This window comes from Marmota monax, unplaced genomic scaffold (genome assembly GCF_021218885.2).
Source record: "Marmota monax isolate L192 unplaced genomic scaffold, Marmota_monax_Labrador192_F-V1.1 WCK01_AAM20220418_F8-fsc00024, whole genome shotgun sequence".
Taxonomy (NCBI): Eukaryota; Metazoa; Chordata; class Mammalia; order Rodentia; family Sciuridae; genus Marmota; species Marmota monax.
The window spans coordinates 1709863-1736353 of NW_026695224.1; the positions used below are offsets into that span (position 1 = coordinate 1709863).

At 32.3% G+C, this 26491-nt stretch overlaps 1 protein-coding gene and 2 non-coding genes across 4 annotated transcripts in view; 1 reads left to right on the forward strand and 2 right to left on the reverse strand.

Annotated features, from left to right (window-relative positions):
- Itfg1 (integrin alpha FG-GAP repeat containing 1) overlaps positions 1–26491 on the reverse strand; it is a 254097-nt gene that overhangs the window by 81566 nt on the left and 146040 nt on the right. For both annotated transcript variants that reach the window (XM_046435181.2, XM_046435182.2), the window contains exons 11-12: positions 11203–11353; positions 9339–9447 (exon numbers count right to left, since the gene is read on the reverse strand). In XM_046435181.2, the coding sequence (XP_046291137.1) occupies positions 9339–9447; positions 11203–11353 (260 nt within the window). The remainder of the gene's footprint in view (positions 1–9338; positions 9448–11202; positions 11354–26491) is intronic.
- Trnat-ugu (transfer RNA threonine (anticodon UGU)) lies at positions 3761–3833 on the reverse strand. The gene has a single exon. It is a non-coding gene; the product is annotated as a tRNA-Thr (tRNA).
- LOC124086804 (U6 spliceosomal RNA) lies at positions 21984–22090 on the forward strand. Its single transcript, XR_006849928.1, has one exon. It is a non-coding gene; the product is annotated as a U6 spliceosomal RNA (small nuclear RNA).

Genomic DNA, 26491 nt, shown 5'->3' on the forward strand with positions numbered 1-26491 from the left:
AAATAAATACCAACCCAAAATTTTACCAATAAAAATAATGATTCAAAGTTGTACTATATAATTGAAAAAGTGAAAGGGTAGAATTTGATGTTGTTTCTACAATGTACCCCTGAAATTATAATTTTAAGACTTTATGACCAAGTAACAAGGTACCAGCAGTTTATTAAATGACTTCAAGAATGTAATATCCCCCAGTTATATCAGGATAGAAATTTCATCATTTGGTAGGAGAAAAAATTCCAATATAATAAACATCTAAATGATACAAGAAAAAATTTACTGTCACTACAGAAAAAGCCCACTTTCCAAAATGGGAGTTATATTTGTTGATATAAAGTATATGGTTATGAGTGAAGTAAAAATTTTCTTAAGCAACTATAATATCCTTGGTATGATAAAATACATAAAGGGCTATGGGAAACGAAATTTTAATAGGACAGACACCTGTATATAATTCCTGCTCTTTGTGTTGTTTGCTACTGTGAGTTTCTTGAAGGCAAGGACTATTTCCGATTGGTTGTTTTTTAAGTATCACTGTATTGATCAAGTATCAATATTTTCTAACTAGCTTGACTATGGCTAAAGCATAGTAAGAGGTTAAAAAAATTTTAACCATTTCATAAACTTTTAAAATTATATATTATTATTTATAATCATATTATAAAATTCCATAGATTTATTATTACATTTTATAATTCCCTTTAAAATAAACATCTCCCAAAGCAATTTTAAAAACTCCTAGACTTTCAAAACCAAATACTTTAAAAAAAGGTTAATAAAATATATATAAAGATAGCCTATTCACAGAATTAAATGAAAAATAGTAATTAAAATACTTAGGTAAGCAAAGTACTAGTTATCAGTAGATTTAATTAGTTTAAAATATGGCTAATGAGATGTGAAATTTATGTTTCCTTTAAAATGACAATGCTTGGGATTTTATTACTTCACTTTAAACCATACAATGTGTAACAAACCCATGTATTCTTGAAGATATTTCAAGTCTAAAAATTTGGCTTCTAACTTTGTAACTGAGTTTAAATTAGGTACTTCACACAAATGCCAAAAACAAACCCAAACACTAAACCATTGTGCAAGCTCAAAGAAGGATGAACTGGATAAAGCTGGAGCTGTAAAGGTCATTGTAAACCTATAATGGTTTTTGAAATGCTTAAAATGAAAAATCTATGCATGGATTATGGGTGACTGTTCACATTTGTTCTCTGAAAACATATGTTTGTTTAAGGCACAAAAATACACAACAAACAATGTATGGCAATTATTCAAGCTTTTGCATATATCTCTGAAATAGCCCACCACCATTCTTGTCATTTAGACAACATTATTTTAGACACTCCAAAGAAGGATTATATGTTATTGATTACCTATCTTTTATTTATTATTTTTTAAAGTATATGCTCTTTGTAAAAAACTTCAATACATAGGGCTGGGACTGTGGCTCAGTAGTAGAGTGCTTGCCTGGCATGTGTGAGGTGCTGGGCTCGATTCTCAGCACCATATAAAAAATAAATAATAATAAAGAAAGGTACTTTGTCCATCTACAACTAAAAACATTGTTTCTAGGTAAGTGTGTTTGAAAGAATGTCTTGGAAATAATTTCGAATATAAAACATTTTTACCTGCCTTAATGTTACTGTGATGATAGTTATTTTGGGAAACTTCTAAAGGAGATAGTATTGAATAAGAATAAGAAAAGAGTAATTAGTGCTGAACATGTCAGAGTCACTAGGTCAAGAGTGGATGGACTCCCAGCAGACCACCAAAATATTTTTCATCTCCAAATTGTAGCAGCTAAGAACATGCATGGTGGGACTGGGGAAAGAAAGGGGAGCTGAAGCTCTCTGATAAATTAGGCCAGAGGCTCATAATAGGAATAGCTACATGTGTCACTTAGTGGTTCATGCTAGCTAAGTGAAATGGGGGATTTCACTATACTTCTGTTATAGTGCTCTAAGTAACTTCAAACTATTGCCAAAAAACCCCTCCCAAACTTCTGACCTACAGGGTAAAATAACATAAAAGAGCTCAGCAAAATAGTGAGACTGTTATAAGCCCTTCCTGTGACTTGGCTTTTCTCCTTCCTGCTGGGAAGCACAACTCTTTGAGATTCAGAAAATCTACTGATTCACCTGGTTGAGGCTCAAAAACAGCATCTACCTTGGGGTGGCTCCCAGCTTAGAGGAGCTTCTACATGGAGACGGAAGAAAGGAAGGCATGGCTGTCATCTGCTGGGCAGAATTATATAGTGATACAAGTGTTTCTGCTATCCATATTCCTGTCAAAACTGATCTATTTTAGGAATATAAGCATAGAAAAATTCTCAGATACATGAAAAAAAAACCTTAAAAATGAGGAATCATATAAATATTCCCCACCTAAACACAACTTGCAGGAAAAGAGAATTTCAAAAACTACCATACTCTATTCAAGAAAAACCTGGAATAATGTCTATTAAATTCCATGTTAATATGTAAGGGCAAAAAAAATGATACCTTGAAATACTAGAATGTTCTCAGAAACTCTATTAATTATATACAGTTTTTCTAAAAAATCACTTAAGCCAGTGCTCCACCAAAATAAACTGAAGTTGGATGAAGACATGCGGTGTATGTATATGTGTGTGTGTGTGTGTATACACACACACAAACACACAAACACACAATGGCAATAAATGTGGTGAAACCTGTTGTTTAAATAATTATTGATAATATAGTTGTAATATGGTTTCATAACAAGAAAGGATTTGCAAAATAGAAAACATAAAAGGTAAAACAAAATTAATCATCCAGAAATAAACTTACATATTTAACAAAATCTGGAAACAGGTGGGGGAATAAAAGCTTTCTAAAGGAAAGATCTCATGTTGTTTGGTAATTAAAAGTACAGAAACGGTGATGACTTTAAAAGTGCTAGGGAAAAACAGGTTCATGATTGTTAGAAAATTGAGTTAAGTTCTAGCAGAAAAGAATTAGGATTTGGAACTTCCAAATGTAGCTGACAGTAATAAGAGAAAAAAAATTGGAGCTAGGAATTAGTCTTGATTTAGGAACACTATGGAAACTCACAATTCTGCAGTACACAGAGTCTGTTGTCTTCATATAAATGCTGTGGACTTGTGCTGTTGTATGAACCAGCAGCCAGCAAATGGATAGGCAGCACAGTTTTACCTTTCCATAGCCACATATAAATTCAAATATAAATATATATAATATTTATTTATTTATTTAAATTTCCTTAATTGGAAAACAATGATATTTAGTATAGGCTGGCTTGAGCATCAGAGTTACAGAATAATTTTAGAGCAAAATCAACTCTGGACATTATACATGGTTTTGAAAGGGTAATTATATACTAATAGCTGGCTGACTTAAGGCAAACAACTAATAATCAAAGGAAAGAGAGGAAGGGCATATCAAAATGACTAGAAGGTTATGTTTTTTTCAAATGATTGCTTTAAATTGGTATCTCATTTCCTGTGACCTTTCTGTAAAGCATGTTATTAATATTTATGTTAATGTCCTTAATGCAAAATTACTCAGCTTTCTAAAACTAAAACCTGCACCAAATTGGCTATTTCTGGGCTTTACGTTGGAGATGTGTGGAGAACTCTGTTTTCTCAGGAAAGTTAGTTAGATGGCAGTAAATGGTACTTATCCTGAGTTAGGGAGGTCACAGGCCAGAGACTGTCAAGAATCACTTGAAATTATGTATTATTATTATTTTATTTTATTTTATTTTTTTGTGGTACTGGGGATTGAACCCAGGGCCTTGTGCATACAAGGCAAACACTCTACCAACTGAGCTATATCCCTAACTTGGTTATGTATTTTTATAAATACTTTTGATCATGGGTTTTCAAACAAAATTTCAAGCACATACAAAATTAAAAAAAATAATATAATGAACCCTGCACAACACATTTCACATGACTTCAAAAATTGTCAACAAGAATTGGCTACATTCCACTTCTTGGATAACTTAAAAAACAAAACATTTATTGTTGTCTGTATTCTTGAGAACTACTATTTTGACTGGCATAAGATGAAATCTTAAGAGTAGCTTTGATTTGCATTTTTCTAATTACTACATATGTTGAACATTTTTTCATATATTTGGTGATCAAATGTATTATCTTCTTCTGAGAAGTGTCTGTTCAGCTCCTGAGTCCATTACTGATTGGGTTAATTTTTTTGGTGTTAAGTTTTTTGAGTTCTTTATATATCCTGGAGATTAATGCTCTATATGACATGTGTGTGGCAAAAATTAAGATTTCATCTCACACCAGTCAGAATGGCAGTTATCAAGAATACAGACAACAATAAATGTTGGCAAGGATGTGGGGAAAAAGGCACATTCATACATTGCTGGTGGGACTGTAAACTGGTGCAACCAATATGGAAAGCAGTATGGAGATTCCTTAGAAAACTTGAAATAAAACCACCACTCAGCTATCCCACTTGTTAGTCTATACCCAAAGGACGTAAAAGCAGCATACTATAGTAAAGCAGCTACATCAATGTTTATAACAGCTCAATTCACAATAGATAAACTGTGGAATCAACCTAGATGCTCTTCAATAAATGAATAGAAAAAAAACCTGTGGTATATATACATAATGTAATATTACTCACCATTAAAAGAGAATAAAATATGGAATTTGCAGGTAAATGGATGGAGTTAGAGAATACCATGCTAATCAAAGTAAGCCAATCTCAAAAAACCAAAGGCTGAATATTCTAATAAGTGGATGCTGATACAAAATGGGGAGCGGCATGGGAAAAATGGAGGAACTTTGATGAGGCAAAGGGGAGGGAGGGGTGGGAAGAAGGCATGGGGGCAGGAAAGATGGTGGCATGAGATGGGCATCATTACCCTAGATACATGTATGACTGCACATATGGTATGTTGCTACACCATGTACAACCAGAGAAATGAAAAATTGTGCTGCAATTGTGTACAATGAATCAAAATGTATTCTGCTGTCATATATACCTAATTGAAATAAATAAATTAATAAAAACAAAAGAGATTTCTGATTAAAGGCAAATGGCGAATTTAAAAAACAAAAGAAAACTATGTCAAAACTCAAGAAGTTTGTGGTACTTAATTATTTACAGAAGCTCATTTTTTCCTGAGCAAGACCATGATGTGCATATAGGTCTTCAGTTACTACAGTTTTCATTTACAATCTGTTTTAAGGATAAAACACACAATAATTTTATTGTTTTTTTAAAAAAATTATCAGATATTAATCAATGGTTTACTATATGCCAAATATTAGCTCAATGGACTTAAGTAACTATAAATGCATAATTGTGACTTGAGATGGAATAAATTTTGTTTTAGCTGTCTCCTATAAGAAGTTCATGTTATTTTATGACTCCAGTCTTAAGACTTCTCTGCAAGGCATCCAAGAAAAAAACAACTGAGATGCTGCACTAGGCTGGCCTTGAAAAAGATTGCATAGGAGGCCTTTCCCATCTCCATTATTCCCTGATCTTATTTTTGTAATTTTTAAGAATATAAATGAGTAAACATCAAGGAGGGGCTCAGGATATTAAATTAAATATATGTAATTTTCCAAATTATCAGTGTTAAAAAATGTCACTCCTTTTTTCTGTTTCATATTGAGAACTGCCTTTTCTCTTTAGTATTTTATTACTATAACTAAGAATTTGTAACTCTCATCAGTGTTAGATAAACTATGCTCTGATTTACTTCTGTACCACATGACAGAACATCTGTAGGAAGGAGTCTACAGACTCAAGCATGGAAAAAAATGGCATGAGATGCCCTCACAGTAGTTAGCAAATTTGTTACAAATGTAGAAAATTCCCTCATATTCCTTTTTGAAAGCACAAAAGAGAAATTTGTGGTTCTAAAGCTAGGTTAAAAGAACTGAGTGCAGGGAGAACATAATTTGACCTAACAATATACAAATTAATACCTTTTTCAGTTGAATTTTTCCTTACTACTCAATGTCTAACATCTGTTCTAGAAAGCATTAACCTTTACTCCATCTAGGCATACACATGAACATATCACACTCAGATGAACTAAGTAATAAGAGTGCACAAAATTTGAGAAACTAGTTTCTTTATAGTGGTAAAACTCAAATGAAAGACACAAATCCTATAGCTATCTCATTAAACAGAAAGAAAACAGTACTTTGAAATACAGTACTATTAACTAGAATTTAATATATATTTTTGAATAAATAACATTTAAGTTTGGAGCAAAGGGTTATTTTTATATCATCCCATTAAGGTAATGAGATAGAAACTCCTTCTCTCATTTTATATTATTCTTTCTGTGCAGTTCTGGTGTAAACCTGGAATTAAGTTAGAGTTTATGGTGACAGAGAATCTAAAAAGCTATGTAGTTCTGAGAACTAGAACAGGGTATTTCAACCTTCTTTTTCAAGAAATAAACTTTAAAAAGTTGTATTCCTGATAACAGAAAATGGGTAAAGGTGGAGATCTGTCCATGAATAGGAGTTTCATAGGTTGGTAGAATGCTTTCTAAAGATAGAATACAGGATCAGAGGCATCACATGCTGCTTGGGTACTAGAGGAGAAAGGAATATTCTTAAATCAAGATAGCTAAGCCAACCTCAAAAGGTAGGTTGGTAGAATGCTTTCTCGAGACAGAATACAGGATTTGAGGCATTACATGCTGCTTGGATACTAGAGGAGAAAAGTATATTCTTAAGACAACCAAGCCAACCTCAAAAGGTAGCTGGCTGTTCATTTGTCATAAATTTCCCAAATGCCTCTATGTTACAGACCCCGTGTTAGGCATTGGGGAATCAAAGACAAATAAGACAGACACTACGCCTTGAGTTGCTTCAACTATCACAATATACTAACTAGGACAGAGAGATTCTAATACAAATGCACAAATAATCTTAATTTTAGAGTGTTTCTCAAACATCCTGGGATGAAGGGAGAGAATGTATTATTAAATGTGTTATTTAATAATGTTATTAAATATATATGTTAAAATAAATGGAGACTAATGGTGTGTTGCTCTTCATAAAGGAGGATGATTCTAGTGCTTTAAGGCCAAAGGACAAATTTTTTTGAGATATTTTCTTCCTAATGATGATATGACTTCTTTTGAATCTCCCTTTTGGAACCAGAGTTTGCGTCAGTAGTCAAATGGCTAAATTGGAATTAATAGTTGGATTTAGTAGTTTATCACTATGGTATCAAATCCTAGATTTTTACTCCAATAGCCCTTTGGTTCTATTAACTGAAATACATTATTCTAATTATACACATGACAGTCTGAAAATGTTTTAAGGATTCCTTGTCTCATCTTGAGATTTAAATTAAAGTTGAAGGAAAACCACTGAGGAAAAAAATTCCAGATTATGTAAGTTAACAGCATACCAGATACACATTATAGGATATTTTAATATTTTTAGCTCTAAAATAGTAAAAAAAAAATCTCTTGAAAATGATAAAGGAGAGAATGTGCTCAAATGGATGATAAAAAGTATAGAAATGGTTAAAACCCATCTGTCAGTATTTTAAGGCTATAATATTAATGAAATGGGAGCCAGTGTTAGTTCATCATAATAAGACTGAATTTGCTGTTTAGAAAGAGGTTACATATTTTGTCATTTTCATCTCTTAAATCTTTCAACACATTCATTATACTGTTGCTTTTCTGTGTTCAGCTATTTATCTTCATTTCAAAACTAGTATTTTTACAAAGTATATGAGGCATTTCATTAATAAATGAATTGATATGATGATTGTCTTGATGTTGACTATAATAATAGAAACACAATAGTCGTTTTCCAACATGAATTCATCATAAAACTCCCAGTAAACTAGGAAGAGAGTAAACTTCTTTAATATGATACAGAGCATCTACAAAAAATCCTCTATAGCTAATAATATTTAATGGTGAAAGATGGACTGTTTTCTCTTAAGATTGGAAACAATGCAAGGGTTTCTACTCTTAACATTCTTTTAAGATAGCATAAGAGAAAGCATAAAAGGTATAGAGAAAGATGGAAATAAAACTGTCTTTCTTTTAAGATGATGTCTGTCTATGCAGAATATCCCAAGGAATCTAAAAAAAAAAAAAACCCTCCAATAATCAATAGTGACTGAGATTATAATCTTGCTTATATCAAGATCAAAAATCAATTTCCATATGCTAAAAACAAACATGTGGAAACCAAGCTTAAAAATACAACATCTATAGTCTTTCCATAAAAAATAAAATAATTATGCAAATACTTAATAAAACATAGAGGGTTTTTATGATGAACATCAACGTCAGATGGAGACGTTTGCATGGCCATGAATTGGTTACAGTGAAAATAGCACTGAGGAAAACAAGAGCCCAGATTCTCACTGCTAGAGAAGATAGCTACAAATACAGATGATATCAGAAAGAACCTTGAAGCACTGTGTTGGATTAGAAATCTAGATATTGATGACTTATGGTTTTACATTGTATATACAAATATGAACAGATACTGGCTTTTAAACAACATACTCTGCCAAAAGGAACCAGATCTCCTTAATGAAATGTCTGACTCAAGGCTTGGACAGGGAAGTATAAGATTCCAATCTAGAATAATGCAGAAGGAAAGGAGATAATCACTATTTCACAAAGAAGGCTGACTCAAGTAGTGTGGTTCAATGGAGCATAAGGGTAGCAGGTGGAGGTCTGATGAGAAAAGGATATTTAAGTAATAGCAGAATATGTCCCCATAAAATACTAATCAAATTAAAAGGGGAAAACAGTGAACTGGTTGGATGAAATCAGTAGTCATCAAAAAGACTAGGTGAGCAATGTTAACATGACAATGGCAGACCAGGTCACTACCATGTACTTCCTAATGAGATGAACTGAGAAGTGCACAGGATCAGTTCTGCATTTCTTTGCAGTGGAATTTCTGCAAAGCATTTATGATCTGAGTTACGAAATGAGGAAACAGCATTATCTCATACTTTTAAAATGGATATGGTCAGGACATGAAACAGAAAAAGACTAAGGAACTGTTGCATATTGAAGAAATCTAAAAAGATGTGACTTCTGCATCAGATTTTCTCGACAGAATTGTGGATCAGGAAAAAAATGTTATTTTTGGGGTAGGTGAAAAAATATGAATGGGGTCTATGCATAGATATAGATGATACTGAAGTTATTCCCTGACTTAGAGGGTTGTGTTTGGTACACAGGGCAATATCCTTGCTCTTTGGAATATGGGGCGGGAGGGAGAGAGAGAGAAGAACAAAGATGAAGAAGTAGAAAAGATAGGGTATAGGAACAAAATTATTTAGAATACTCACCAATGACTTTAACAAAATAAGCATCTGCTTCAAAGTTATTTTTTAGTGTATGGATGGCAAAATCATTCTTTGAATATCCTTTACTTAGTACTACAATGTCCAAGATTCCCTGGAAAAAAGAAAAACAGTTAAGAACAAACTATTAGATGAACTAAAAAAAAGAAAATGACCATTAAAAAGTATGGTGTGTGTTATAGTTTGGATAAGTGTCCTCCAGAGGCCTCTGGGTTAAAGGTTTGGTTGACAGCCTGTGGAACTACTGAGATGTGGTAAAACTCTTAGGAGCTGAGGCCTAGTGGAAGAAAGTTCAGTTATTGGGGGTATACTCTTGAAGGGGATATTTGGGCCTAGATGCTTCCAACTGCCATGAGGTGAGTAGCCTCCTCCAACCATGAACTCCTGCCACGATACTCTATCCTGCCAAAGGCCCAAAGCAACAGGGCCAACTGATTGTATACTAAAATCTCTCAAACTGAGGCCTTCCTCCTTTTAAGTTAAAATAAGCCTTCCTTCCTTTTAAGTTATTTCAGGTATTTTGTCACAGTGACAGAAAGCTTACACTGTATATTGACCACTTAAGCGTAAAATGTATTTACTCAAGTTGAAGTTGAATAGTAAAATAAAATGAAAACATCTAGTTTTATTCTTTGAAAAGAATTGTTAGCATTTTGGTGTATTTCCTTCTGGCCATATATGCATGAATTTTTAAAGCCTGTGACAGTGATCACCAGATCTTTTCCAATAATCAGAGAGAGGACCTTTTATCTGTCCTTGCCACCTCAAGGTGTCATTTTTCTTTTTTTCCGTAAAAAAGGGGGAAGCTTTGCTAATTATATTAAAATAGAGTGTACTCAATTTAAACTGACTCTGTCGTGTCTCATGAGGCTATTCATCTATCATATTTTTATGTATGTTAGCAAATTTTTCTTCCTGTAAATTGACTATGTGCTATTTTTTCCAAAGAGTTTTAGGTGACATATCAGTTTGTCTGAATCCTTTTGTATTAGGACATTAATTATTTCACTCATTCATAGAAAACTTGTTACCCAGTTTCAAAAATATAATTTTAAATTTCATTTATGATGTTTTGATGTAGAGAAATTAAAATTGATTCATAGTCAATTCTTGTGATTTTTTTCTCCTCTTGTGATATTTCTGCCAATTACTTTTCTGCTTGGAAATTTCTAAAATTGAATGAGATCTGGTAGGAGGAGAACAGAAGAAAACAAGTTCCTGCATTATTCATAATTGGAAATAGCCTCTTATAAAAACAAAATAAACCCAAAACAGGGATGAAGAAGAAATACATGTCCTGATGAGCACCTGACTTTTTAAAGTAAATTATCTTGCATGGATATGCTTGGATACTTTGAAATTTAACAAGTTTATTATTTTTTTTTCCTAAAATTTATTTTTCTGAGTGGTAAACTGACTTTCCTCCTTGGAGAAAAATCCAAGCCTTTCATAAGTTAACCTGGTAACCAAATAATCTGTAGCAATAGATGCTACTTCTAGTTCACAAGGATAAAAGTGAGTACATAACTTTTCTTTTGCAATGTAGTAAATGTTTAAGAGTTAGTTATCTATTGACTCTGCTTTTGTCTACTGCTGACCATGCACATTTACCAGTCTCAATGCATGATTCTTCAGTGGTTTAATCCAAATAATTACATAAGGGCATTTTCATATTTGACTGTAATGATAAATTTGTTTTCTCTGTCATTTAACATTAAAAGACGCTTTCTTTAATTCATTTGCTTTCATTATGTCGTCTACATTTTCTATTCAAAAAGAGTATAAAGCTAAAGGGAGATGAAGTAGATGGAAATTAAACCCCAAACACTTAGGACCGCTCTGAACTCACATCTTCATAAATGTCAAAAAAGGTGGCAACCATAGCATCCCTGATTTGATTTAGGTCTGTCAGCTCCCAGTAGACTTTAAACATCCGATGTGCCTCCTCACAGCTTACATTATTACAAGGGACATTTTCCAATAAAAAGGCTTGCTGGTTGCTGTATAATAAACAAAAGGCATTTAGTTAATATGACATCTCAAAACTGTGCAACAACAGGTGTAATGTATTTTTCTAGAATCAAAAAATAAATATATACAGTGAAATTATACTAACCCCCCCCAAAAAAAAATCCAGCAATCAATTATGATTGCTGTACTGTGACATTAAAAACAACAACAACAAAAACAATGAACTAAAATTGTTGTCACTTCTTTTCAGTCTTTGATAAAAATTGTCTGACTTTTTGAGGCAAGTCAGTTGCTTGCCTTTTTCCTCTTTACATAGAGTTTCTACATACATCCCTCTGGTGCTCTCTTGTTATTCTATTATCCATATACCTTGTGTTCTGTAACTGAGTTCCTGGACCAGTTATTACCATTTACACCTATATTCTTCTTCTTCTTTTTTTTTTTTTGAGAGAGAGAGAGAAAGATTACTGTTCAATTTTTCTCTAATAATCATTTTAACTAAATTAGTGGAGATTTCTTCTTTTTTTCCACATAAAAATGTTTGAGTCTCGGTGATTTAGGGGGAAAAAAAAGAATTATAAGAAAGGAACATTTCTAAGTATTTAACACATACTTGAAACCTATGTACAAAATATTCAATTTGTATGAAGTACTAATACATGATTGCTTATTTTTCCAAGACTAAAAAAATTTCCAGAACAAATAGTTCATTAGAACAATTATTTAATCAATGAAAGCTTTCTCAGACCATAACATTTACTTGGAAAACTTTGAGGTGACCTTTGCTCAAGATATAACATGTAACAGCATTCTCATTACAAAGAACAAATGATTTTTCTTTGTCTCTTATCTAATAATTGATTTTTAAATTCTGATTTGCAATTTTTTTTTCAGGTAACTTATGTATCCTACTTTTTAAGCTAAACCATTTTACTATAAATTTCATAGAGATGCAGCATATTCTAGCTTCTCATTAGAGAGTATGTTTAAATATGAAAATATGTGATAAAAGCAGCTTTCTACTATATTTTGTGATCACTGTATCACATTCATCAGCCTTCTGCATGTATTCTATTTCTCTTTTCAAAGCCACTGCATGGATTTCATTATAACAACTCTGGTCAGTTTCATGTAAACAATCTTTATTGTAACTGTATAATTTAAAATTCCATTCTTAATTTTTTTTGTGGGGGGGTGCCAGGGTTTGAACTCAGGGGCATCAACCAACCACTGAGCCACAATCCCCAGCCTATTTTGTATTTTATTTAGAGACAGGGCCTCAATGAGTTGTTTAGCGACTCTGGTTGCTGAGGCTGGCTTTGAACTCATTATCCTCCTGCCTCAGCTTCAGGAGCTGCTGGGATTACAGGTGTGTCCAACCGTGCCTTACACCATTCTTAATTTTTGATACATGTTTGTAAAATAACGAATGTCTCACTAGTTATACTGGTGTTATACTGTGCAACTTGGGGTCTGTAAAAGCTCAGTTCTTTTAAATTCTGATGAAATCTAAAGACATAGTCTTGCTCTATTTGGTTTTGAAACCCTTGCGGGAGAATGGTTTTGCCTCTTTGAGTCAGATTTTCTGTATTTTTGGCAATTGCAATGAATGCATTGTTTAAAAAATTGTTTTTCAAAATGATTACAAAATTCAAGTAACAGAGACATTTAAAAAGTCAAAATCCTTCCTTTCCTGTGATAAACATTGTTAATAATTTGGTATGTATCTCTCCAAACTTTCTCCTAGGCTATTCATGTATGTAAGAACCCACCCATATCCTTATAAACAAAAAAGAAAACCTTCAAACCAAACTGGGTTCTGCTATGGGAAAATGATACTAAATTATCAAGACTTCTGACACTATTTTGAAAATTTCCTTTGGAGAAGTTGCATATCTTTCACCAATAGCCCACCAAATTATCAATTTCCCCAGTCTCATTCTCCCCAGTGGCAACTCTATTGTACGGATAAGCTATCATTCATTTAAAAATTCTATTATTGATGGTCAGGTTATTGCCAGATGTTCCTCTTTTATTTTTCTTTGGAAACTTCTACAAGGATTTTCAGATGATAATCATCTGGCCAAAAGATATGTGTATTTAAAAATGTACCAATTTATAGTTCCAATTTAATATGAGTGTGTCTTTCATGTCTTGGCAATAATAGTAGCATTGCTTCTTACTCTTGCCAGTTGAATTGCTTACAAATGATCTATTTTTTTTTTTCTGATTATGAGAAACTATTACTTTCAGGTTCATCAGTCCTTTTTCTTCTGTGAATTGCCACTAAAATTTTTTCTAACTGATTCTTAGATCTCTGATTGTTAGGGACATTAGCCCTTTACCTGTTATTCTTATATCCTCATTCATAAAATAGTAGTAATAATAGCACATTGCCTCAAGTGACTGTTGTAACCCTAACCCTAACCCTAACCCTTAAGGATTTGAATAGATATTATTTCTCCAAGCAATAAAAAGCTCATTATGCACAAAAAGGATAGTCAACAAAATGAGCTATCAGAGAAGTCCAAATCAAAATCATAATAAGACACCAATTAACATCTAGTAGCATGGCTGTAATAAAAAGAGACAGAGCTAGCAAGGAAGCATTGCATGTGCCTGTAATCCCAGCTATTTGAGAAGCTGAAGCAGTAAGACTGCTTGGGGGAAGCAGTTTGGGGCCAGTCTGGGCAACAAAGCAAAACACTGTCACTTAGAAAGAGTGAGTGAGTTAGAGTGAGGGGTGGGGGTAGGGGGAGAAAGAGAGAGAGGAAGATAATAGCTAGTGTTGGAGAGAATATAGAGAAATTTGGACCACATACATTGATGGGAGGCTTATAAACTGGTGCAGCTGCTTTGGAAATTACTGGAAAGGTTAAACAAAGTTACTGTTTGACCTCGGATTTCATCCCTAGGTATACCCAAAAGAAATAAAACATACATTCATACAAAAATATGTATGGATAATTAATTGTTCATAGTAGCATTATTTGTAAAAGTCAAAAGTGAAAAGTATACAAATATCCATCAACTAATGAATGGACAAACAAAATATAGTATACAACGAAATATTACTTGGTCATTAAAAGGAACATATTACACCAATACATGGATGATCCTTGAAAATATGCTAAGTGAAAGAAGCTAGAAAGTGCATGATTCCATTTATGTGAAATGTCCACAACAGGCAAATCTATAGTGAGAAAAAGCATACTAACAGTTCCCTAGGGCTGAAGGAATTGGAAAGAAAAAAGCAAGACTGGTAATGGGTAGAGGTTTCTTTTGAGATAATGACAAGGTTCTAATCTAGCAGGACAGTTATATAACTGTATTTGAAAAACCACTGAATTGTACATATTAAGTGAATTGTATTGTAAGTGATCATATTCTAATAATGCTATTATATATGTTTAAAAAGTGATATACCAGTCTAAGGTAAATTAGAAGACTTGATTGGCTATATTGATAAAAGACATGGTAGACTTCAGAACAAAGAAAATCACCAGATCAAGTCAGTAATTTCATAATAGAAAGGTGTCAGTTCTTCTAGACAACATAAGAATCCTAAATGTTTATGCACCTAGTAACAGAGCTTACAATTATATGAAACAAAAAACTGAAAGAGTTACAAGGTGAAAAAGACAAATTTACACTGTGTTCAAAGATTTCAATATGCTTCTTCCAATTACTGGTAGATTAAAAAGACATAAATTCAGTGAGGATAAAGAAGACTTGAACAAGATTATCATCCATTTTAAACTGGCTGACATCTTTTGAGGTGTAAATTATATTTGTCAAGATAGAGCATATACTGATCATAAAATAAGTCTCAATAAATATAAAGGAACTAAAGTCAAAGAAAGTATGTTCTCTGGTCATAATGGAATTAGATTAGAAAGCAATAATAGATACTTGGAAAATCTCCAGATATTTGGAAATTACTTAAAACACTGCCAAATAATCCAGGAGTAAAAAGGAAAAATAGAAAGTACTTTGAACTGAATGAAAATGAAGATGATGAATATCAAGATTTGCGGGACGTCATTAATATAGTATTTAGAGGATACTTACAGCATCCTATATTAGTAAACACCTATATTAGTAAAGAAAAGTCTCAATTCAGTGATCTCAGTTTCTTTCTTAAGAAACTAGAAATAGAAGAGTCAGTTTAATGTGAAATAAGCAGAAAAGGGAAATATCATAGAAGATAAATGAAGTACAGGACAATAATTAATTAAAACAAAAGCTGTCTTTTTTCTTGCCAAGATTAATAAAGTTAGTAAACTTCCAGCTAAAATAGTCATTTTAAAAAATAAAGATACAAAATGCTAATATCAGGAATGAGAGAGGTGATATCACTATAGATTTTATTGGTATTTAAAGCCACCAAAGGAATATTATAAAATGGGTGAATTTCTTGGAAGTATCAAAGCTCACTCAAGAGCAGATTGAAAAAAAAAATTAAAGTGTAGTTCAAAAGAGAAAATTTCATACTGAGATGACTTCACTGACGAATTATACCAAATATTCAGAGGGAACCTCTCCCACCAATTCTACAAAAACTCTTAAGTAAACAGATGAGAAAGACATATTTCCCAACTCATTCTATGAATCAGCATCATACACCAAATCAGCAAAGACATAACAAAAGAACTATAGACCAACAGCATTCATGAACACAAGTGCAAAAATTTTAACCAAAATTCTAGTAAGTAAACTTCAGAGTACAGACAGATCTTGCTTTGCACAGTACACTCACTGTTCATTGCAACTTCAGCATTTTGAAAACAATCTTCTGCTTTATGATTACCACAGAACTGTGCAGACAAGAGAACATAGTTCTGATAATGGACATGTTTCAATGAACACAGTACTTGCAAAGTGAGGGCTAGAGGTATATGAAAAAGAGAAAAATCATGAGTAGTTGAGCTTATTGCAGGAATGCAGAATTGCTTTAATATTTGAAAATAAATCAGTTTGATTCAATAGTTGGACATAAAGCAAATCACACAGTCAAATAATTTCTCAACATTATGAAGGACATTTACAGAAAACCTATAGTGAACTTCATACTAATGGTAGAAAATTGAAAATATTTTCCTCCTAAGATCTTTTTTCCTAAAAAACAAGAATGCCTGCTCTCACATTTCAAAAAATGTAATACAGGTTCTTGCCATTGCAAAAAGAAAAAAGTCCTAAAAACAAAGCAAATCACCAAAAAAAACCAAAATAAAATGCAACCAGATTGGAGAGGAAGAATTAAAACTGTTTTTATTTGTAAATTATATTGACAACTTATTTAGAAAATCCTATGAAACATGCAAAAATTTTTAGAACTAGAAAGGAAGTTTAGCTGGGTGGAAAATACAAACACAACAGTCAACTGTATTTCTATATACCACCAAAGACCAATCAGAAATTAAAATGAAAATGTTCGAGTCATATGCATCAAACAAAAGAAATACCTAGGATGCACAAGACCTCCATATTAAAGCCTAGAACACACTAATGAGAAAATTATAAATCTAAAATAAAAAATACACACACACACAAACACACCATATTCATGGCCAGAGGACTTGGTATTACTAAAATGTAAATTAACCCCGAATTTACATCTTCAGTATAATCCCAATCAAAATTTCTGCAGATTTTTTTAAACTGTAGAAATGGTTACTAAAATTTATAGAAAATGCAAAGGATCTAGAAGAGTTAAAATAACCGGAAAAAAAGAGTAAAGTTGGAAGACTAAAGCCATTTGAATTTTAATCAAATGTCATCAAAATAGTGTGGTACTGTTGCAAAGCTGGATGATAGATAACTGAAACAGAAGAATAAATGTACTCATACAGATATTGTCAGTTGGTTTTCATCAACAATCAAAGATAACTGAGCAGAAAAAGGAAGTCTTTTCAATAAGTTGTACTGGGACAATTTACAAAAAAAAAAAAGAATTTGGATTCATACCTTGTACCATATTCAAACATTAATTCAAAATGGATCACAAACATAAATGGAAAACCTAAAACTATACAATGTTTAGAGCAAAAGAGTAGGAAATCTTTGTGTTAGGTAATGATTTCTTAGTAATGACATTAAAATCACAATCTATAAAAGAAAAATTCAAATACTGCATTTCCTCAAAATTCAGTGCTTCTGCCCTTTGAAAGAGACTGTTCAGAGAATAAAAATCTAGAGATTGAGAGAAAATATTTGCAAATGACTTTTCCTTTTTTTAGTACCAGGGATTGAACAAAGGGGCATTCAACCACTGAGCCACATTCCCAACCCTATAGTGTATTTTATTTAGAGACAGGGTCTCATTGAGTTACTTAGTGCCTCGCTATTGCTCAGCCTCCTGAGCTGCTGGGATTATATGAATGTGCCACTGCACCTGGTTGCAAATGACTAATTTTTTGGGGGGAGGTGGTGGTGATACTGGAGATTAAATCCAGGGGCAGTCTACCACTGAGCTACAGCCCAGCTCTTTTTGTTTTTCATTTGGAGACAGGTTCTCATTAAGTAATCAAGGTTAAAAGCCTTGATAAATTGCTGAGGCTGGCCTCTAATTTATGATGCTCCTGCTTCAGCCTCTTTAGGTGCTGGAATTTCAGGTGTGTGCCACTGCACATGGTTTTCTAACAACATATTTATTTAATAATAAAGGGCTTATATTAGAATATAATATTGAGAGTCTTCCATGTATCCCTAGTTCATTGACTATTTTGATTCGAATATTCCCTTGTATAGAATCTCAATATTATGATGATGAGTGGAAGAACCCAGACATTAGAGAGAATTCTAATTATATAAAATATTAGAAAATGCAATCTAAATTATAGTGGCAGAAAGAGAAGGGAAGGTTATAAAGGGTTAAGAGGGAACTCTGTGTGTGGTGGACATGTTCATTATTTTGATTAGCGGGTTTCATAGATGTACATATATGTAAAAATGTATCAACTAACATACATGACACACTCATAAAATGGACAACAGAAAGATGTGCTACAAGCTACCACATGAGCAAACACTGAAAACATTATGGTAAATGAAATAAATAAATATCACATACTGTATAACTGCATTTATATGAAATATCCAGAATAAGTAAAAGTGTATAGACAGAAAGAAAGTAGATTAGTGTTTTCCTAGGGCTAGTGGAAGTGGTTGAAGGAATATTAGGGGACTGGAAAGTGATAAGCTGAGTGAGCATCTTTGTATGATAGTGAAAATGTCCTAAAATTGATTGTGATGATGGATGCACAACTCTGTGAATATACTAAGTCACAGAATTGTATATATACTAAATGGGCGAATTGTATGGTGTGTGAATTATATTTCAATAAGCAAAATTTAAAAAGTTATTATAGAAAATTTTAACCCATTAAAACTGGAATGTTTAAGTTGTATAACATGTAAAATGCACATATCAAATGCCCCTTCTCTGAACAGGCTGATATTTACACATTTAGTTTGCAGTCTTTTGAGACTGTTTTTAATTTCTCTTCAAAGACCATAAAATCACTGTTGTTTCTCAATACACCACCCCTTGACAAAGTTTAGGTTATTCTAGATTCTTAATGTGCCGTGTGCATCTGTCTTATTTCTCATTAAGAAAGGTAGTTGATGGATCATTTAACTTGAAGTCTGATTGTCTCCCTGGCGGCTCTTAAAGTTGTGTGTCCATTTTAGTCATTTCTACCTTCAGTGGGTTCTGCTTTTCTAGATTGTTCTTAACTTTCTTCCTGTTAATTCCCCAATTTCATTATCCGCCTAGGCTCTCGTAGATGGAAAAGAGCTTCAATTTTCGGAAATGTTTATCTTTCCAGGTAAACCTTAGGAAAGGCAGTTTACATGCAGAAGAGAAACAAATTAAGAAGAAACACAAGTCTATTAGGAATTTAAAACTGAAACAAAAATATCTTTTTTTTTTTTTGAATTGCTGCTCTGAATCCATGCTGTCTACTATTGGTAAATGCAGAATACTCAGTCAGCTAAGCTAACATAAAACGTCTACTTTGAAATACTAAAAATTATTGAAGTGTTTTGTAATATAGACTATTGATAATTAGAAATGTTCAGATACAGTTTTAAAATCTGATATTTGGAAAAAAGTTCATTTAAGCTCTGGGCAAAAGCAATATATTTATTCTCGTGTGTCGGATATGAGATTCAGTGGGTATACAATAAGTGTTTCATGAATGAAAGAAAGCAAGTAACTTTTGTAAAGCAATGTCAATATATGGAATCTAAGACAGAATGCCTAGAAGTTCCCATCAAATGAATGGTTTGAAAACATTTTGCCATGTTTCCATTTATCTTTATTCAATGATATTCCTTATATTTGTTAATTTGGTGGTCATTACAATATTTTCTTTCTAGGTGTGATACATTTGTGTTTCTTATTGTAAAATATGAAATATAATTGTAATTTTCTTGGTTGGATAAATAAGCACATAAATAAATAAACAGAATATTCAACTTTTTATTTTTTTTTTCCTGTCTAGGGATTGAACCCAGGGCTTTGTGCATGGCAGGCACAAGCAATATACCACAAATTATGTACATCAATTTGTGGGTATGCTACAACTCATAAAGTATATAGGCAGAAGGATATGCAAAAGTATTCATAAGATGTTAAGTGAAGAAAGTGGGCCACAAAACAGTATGAATGGCATAATCTTGTGTTACAATGCAAGCAAATGTCACATACACACAAACTCATGAACACAATGAGGTAAAGCAGGAATACACAAACATGATTAATGGTGACTGTCTCTTTTGGACAGGTTTTATTTTACTTCTTTTCATTTGTATGCATATTTCTTTAGTATGTTGTAGCCACCAGTTACTCTTACTTCACCTATTTTAATTCACTACATTTTCAGAACTATCTTATAGTTTCCTTATTTGTTATTTGTTGTTTACCGTCTACCTTCCCCAACTTTTGTGTTTTATTCACACTTGTCTACCTAGTACCTGTAGCTTTGTTTCAATAGAACAGGTACTCAGTAGTTTCAAAAGTTAGCAAGTGAGGGTCTGGGGTTGTGGCTCAGCAGTACAGTACTCGCCTAGTACATGCAAGTGTGCTTGTTGATCCTTAACACTTAACACTTGATTGGATAGATATTTTTTTTAAATTTATATGCATTTATTTTATTCTATTCACATTGTACAATTGTTATATAACCTACATATAAATAAATAAAATAAAGGCATTGTGTCCAACTACAACTAAAAATAAATATTAAAAAAAGTAGGTGATTTCATTTGACAGGAAATAAATTCTAATGAAGATATAAAATGTTACATGGAGAAAAATTTGTGGCATATAAATATATATAAATATATAAAATTTTATAGCTCTAAATGTACTTATCAAAGAGGAAAAATTGAGAATTAATAAATTGTTGGAGAGTTGAAAAAAAAAAGCAGGTAAGTCTTTTTTAAGAAGAAAAATAAACACTAAAGGTTAATTTATTTTTAAGCACAGTTATCTGTCTCCTCAATTCCTCTCTTTGTGAGGTGACTGAATATCTTTGTATCAACAACAACAAAATGGTGAAGAGGGAGTGTGGCTAATAGGAACTTCATCTACATCCATTGTGGATGGTCAAACATTTCTCTGGGCTGTCTAAGCCCATTGTAGACTTAGACTGCTACAGCAGAAAACATGGAATGTGACCAGTTGATATGAATGACTTCTATAAAATAATAATCTCAGCACATGTACACACACACACCCACCCACACCCCTTGTGTTCTCCAAGTAAGTCCCCTATAGATCTCTTTACATATTTCAGTGTCATTGTTCACGTTTTTGTGATACCTCTTTGAGCATGCCTTCAGAAGTAATTTACTCTTCTAACATCCTCAGTGATGGTAAATCATTGATACGAGTGGTAGTACGAACTGAAGTGTTAAATGTTAAGGTCGGTTAATAAGTTGTGCTAAAATAATTAATTGGTAAGACATTAGACTGAGGCAGATCCACTGTACTTACTTCCTATTTAAACAAACAGAAATCTAAGTTAGTGTTAAAGGCAAAGGGAACTTAATACCTAGTAAGAATGCACCAACCAAACTAGAACTAGGGACTTTTCTATAGGAATGATCCAAAGACTGCTACTGCTCCACTTTAAACACTCATTTTTTTTTGCGGGGGGGTGCTTATTTGGACATTCACCCTATAAAATGCTTCTCAGAACCCCTTCATAAAGCCCAGTTACAGCTTGTGGTCTAGAAATTCAATTCATGAATTTCTGTCTGCTCAAATAAAATTTCAATGTGCCTAAATTTATCTTTAAACAGTTGGTTAGAATAGTATTTGTACAAAATCAAAGTACATGTAAAGTAGTAAGATTCATCTCAGTCTTTTTTTTAAAATAACATTTTTATTAATTGTTGATGGATATTTATTTACTTATTTATTTATATGTGGTACTGAGAATGGAACTCAATGCCTCACACATGTTAGGCAAGCACTCTACCACTGAGCCCTGAGTCTGACTCTTTAACTGAATTATTTTTATGGAGATATAACTCATATACCAAAAACATCACCATTTTAAAGTATATAATTTAGTGTTTTTCAGTATATTCATTCCCATATGGAATCCTATCCTGTTTGCAGTCATTCCCCTTATCAGTAATTCTTAAGTGCTTGCTTTAGCAGCACATATACTAAAATTGGAATGATAAGAGAAGATTAACATGCCCCCCGTGCAAGGATGACACGCAAATTTTGTGAAGCGTTCCGTATTTTTTAATGGATATTAAAATATAAACATTAATGATGAAAAAACAAAACAAAACAAAAAAGCAATTCTCAAAATTTCTAAAATGTTTAAATATTATTGAAGAAATGTTTATTCTACTCAGGAGACACCGCTAAAGGACACTGGATACATATGTATATATTATTTCTAGATAAATATTAGTCATATCACATACAACTTCTATGAATACTCACGAGCTCACAAAAGGTATGAAATCTATGTACCTTAATACTTGTGAGACCCAAGAACTAACCACATTTAAGATTTAATCTTATCTTTTTTTGAAATAGGCTGATGACATGCTGAGTTAAGATAATGATGTACCTTAAAAAAGGGCATTAGTCCACCATTGAAAATGAATTAAAATAAGATTAAGTCAGGAATGTACACATAATCACATATTAAACCCTTTATTAAGCAGAGGACAAAACATTTAGATAATGAACTAAAACTTGGGCTAAAAGGAAAAAAAAGATGTAACAATTAACCCTTGTAAAATATTGAAAATTTTTTCCTTGGCAAGTATTTGTTGGCACTGGATGACCCCCAAGTGACCCAGTTTAAATTTGAAATTCAGCATGCTAAGTTTCTTTTTACCATTAGTCAAAGATGAGATAAAATTCTCTATTTTGAGACAACGATGGCATTAAAACTGCCAAGTAATGGCATACCTATGATAAAGAAAACCTATAGAAAATACCATTAAGAAATTGACATCTATATTAGGATATTCATGCCAACAAATAAGTTGAAGATGTAGGACAAGGAACTATGTTAGGAAATACTGAGTCAAATTTATGTGCCGTGGGAAAAAAGATGAGTAAGTCTGTTTTGAAACCCTACCTTGCAAAAGGAGTTTTCAGGCAGTACCAAGATTCTACCTTTACTTCTTTAGAATTCTATTTCAAAATCTTCAGTATGTGGAAAATGACAATTTATAGCCTATTCTCACTTTGGTATTCTACTTGGTTTCTGATGTTCACTTATAGGAATAAAAGGGAGGGAAGAAACTCTAAAACTCATTAACATTTAAAAAGCTTTGACTAACATAATCAGAGTTTTTTTTTTTTTAAATGCTCATTTTTTCTTTTTTGTTATGTTTCTACATGTTCCTGAGAATGTATGAATCTGTTATTCCAATATGTTTAGTGGACAGTGGTTAACCTCAAGAATGAATATTTTCTCAGAATTTGAGAATTCCAGTCCCCACCCCTTGTTATATTCTATTACATTCCTTTGACTGTTTTTGTATTACAAAGGACACTATTTTTAAAATGTCAACTATGGGGCTAAACAAAAATGCTAGTGAGTAAAGACACAATAATAGGTATTTACAAAATGTAGTTATAAAAAATACAGTACATTTTAATTGAGGTGCATCTTATACAGCATAGGTTTTTCAGGTAAGGTAAAAACCATGTATATTCTAGAGTTAATCCATTTACACTAATATCCTAAATCTAACTAATGTGTAATGCTTGGCACACTCTAAGAAAATAATATATAACCTGTTATTCATAACTGAAAAAGTACAGTAAGAAGGCTAAAAATTGTATTTTCATTATGCAGTCTTTATTTCATATCACAGTAGAGGGAAGATCACACAAATGGACATATATATATTTTAACTTATGAATGACTGAATGTATAAGAGTAATATTGCCATTTTTAGATTAATTTTAAAACCTTATTTATTATTCTTTCCTATATGAAAAATATCTATAATGTTCTAATTTAAAATAATAATATTAGAAATAATAGAGTAGAGCCAGGAGGTCACAGGAAGGGAGGAGGGTAAGGAAAGGGGAGGTACGGAGGAATGAGATTAATCAAATTATGTGCATGTACAAATATGTCATAATGAATCCAACTTTTATATATAATTTTAATGTATCAATGAAAAATATTTAAAAATAGTGATCATCATTTGGTAATGTAATTATAGACATTAAATTTACATTTATTTGTACCTCCTATACTTCTATCATTTGTTAGAAAAATATGTACAATAAAAATACTGTATGGGATTGGGAGTGTAGCTCAGTGGTAGAATGTGTGTCACCACACACAAGCCCTGGGTTCAATCTCCAGCACCAAAACAACAATAAACAAAACCCAACCAACTAAACAAAAAAAAATTCTTATTTTTCAAATGAAACTGCATGGGAAATTTATGAGAACATACAAATTATGAGAATAAGAGAATAAAGCAAGATTGGTGAATATAAAATTCACATATTAAAATCAACAGGTTTCTTACATATGAATAATAATCACCAGAAAGTTAACAGAAAAAAATCTCATTATAGTAATAATGATGTCTCTAGGAATCAATATAAGAAAAACAGTATAGGAGTTTCATGAAGATAGTGACAAGACATTACTAAAGGATATTGAAAGAAAATGTGAATAAATGTTATGGCCTTGAAGAGTTAATGTCAGAAATATGCCAGTTCATCCCAAGTTAATCTTTAAATAAAATGTAATAAAAATCAATCAAAAGCCTAAAATTTTTAATTTTATTTTAAAATATTTGTATTGTTGCATAATACTTATATATAATAGTGGAATTCACAGTGACATATTTGTACCTATATATAATATAATTTGATCAGTTTCATCTCCAGAATCTCTCTCTTTCTTCCCCTTCTTCTGTCCCCCTTTTCTCTACCCTATTGGTTAGTCTCTTCTATTTTCATAAGATTCACTTAACATGATGTCTTCCAGTTCCATTCATTTTCCTGCAAGTGACATAATTTCACTCGTTTTTAGAGCTGACTAAAACACCATTGTGTATAGTGTCCATCCAATTAAGTATTGATGGACACTGAGGCCAGTTCTATAACTTGGTTATTCCAAATTGCTCTGCTGTGAACATTATGTACATATAACTATAGTAGGCTGACTTTAATTCTTTAGGATAAATACTGAGGAATAGAAAATCTGTCTCATATGGTGGTTCCATTCCTAATCTGCTCAGGAACCTCCAAGTTGATTTACATATTGGTTGTATTAATTTTCAATTCTATCAATAGTATTACAATTCCATAAAAGTGTTCCTTTTCCTTCACATTCTCACCATAATTTATTATTATTTGTATTCCTGATGATTTCCTTTCTAAATTGAAGGAGATGAAATCTCACTGTAGCTTTAATTTGCATTTTCTTCATTGCTAAGGATGTTGAACATTTTTTCATATATTTGTTGGTTATCTGTATTTCTTCTTTTGAGAAATGTCTGTTTCTTTAATTTGCTCACTTATTGAAATGGGTATTTGTCTTGGTGCTACATTTTTTTTTAGTTCTGGATATTAAACCACTGTTAGAAGAGTAGCTGGCAAAGATTTTCTTCTATTTTGTAGGCTCTGTCTTTATGTTCTTAACGGTTTTCTTTGCTGTGCAGAAACTTTTTCATTTCATGCTATCAATGCAGTAATTCTTGGTTTTATTTCCTAAACTTTAGTAGTCCTATTGAGGAAGTTGTTGCCTATACCTGTATATTGGAGCGTTGAACCTATGTATTCTAGTATTTGCTAAGTTTCTGCTCTAACTCTTTAGGTCTTTGTGCATGGGGAGAGAAAGATGTAGTTTCATTCTTCTGCATATAGATATCCAGTTCTCCCAGCATGATTTCTCCAATGTATGTTTTTAGTACCTTTGTCAAGGATCTGATGACTATATCTATGTGGGTTTGTCTCTGTGCCTTCTACTCTATTCCATCTGTCTTTGTGTCTTCCAATAGAGTTCTTCTGGTCAAATAAAAACAGTAACTCCAAATTTATGTGGATGGAGCAAGAGCACAAGAACAGTCAAGATAATTCTAAAGGAAAACTACACTGTAAGATCCTACCTTCCTTCCCCCCCCCCTTTTTTTTTGTTTTTTTTTTGGGGTACTGGAGATTGATCCCATGTCCTCACACAGATTAAGCAAGCACTGTACCATTGAGGTATATCCTCAGCCCTTAGAAGATTTTTCTTCACCAGATACAAAACATTGTTTAAGAGCTACAATAATTAACATAATAAGGAATCAGTGCAGACTGATAATCAAGGTAAGAAACCAGAACAGAAGACACAAAAACAGAACTACATACAGAGAAACTTGATAAATGACAAAGGTATCATTTTATGTCAGTGGACAAAGAACACTACTCATCAAACTTGGGGACAACTGGTTATCTAAGTGGAAAAGAATAAAATTAGATCTCTATGATGCTATAGCAACAAAATTAATTTTAGGTAGATTATATGAAAAGCAAAACTCTAAAGCTTTTCTGATGAAATAAAAGTAAATATTGTTCCTGATACTCTACACTCTAAAGGGAAGCTCAAGTTTATATCCATTCATGGGTACTGAGGTTTGTTTCCTTTTCATTTAAAGCAGAGTCT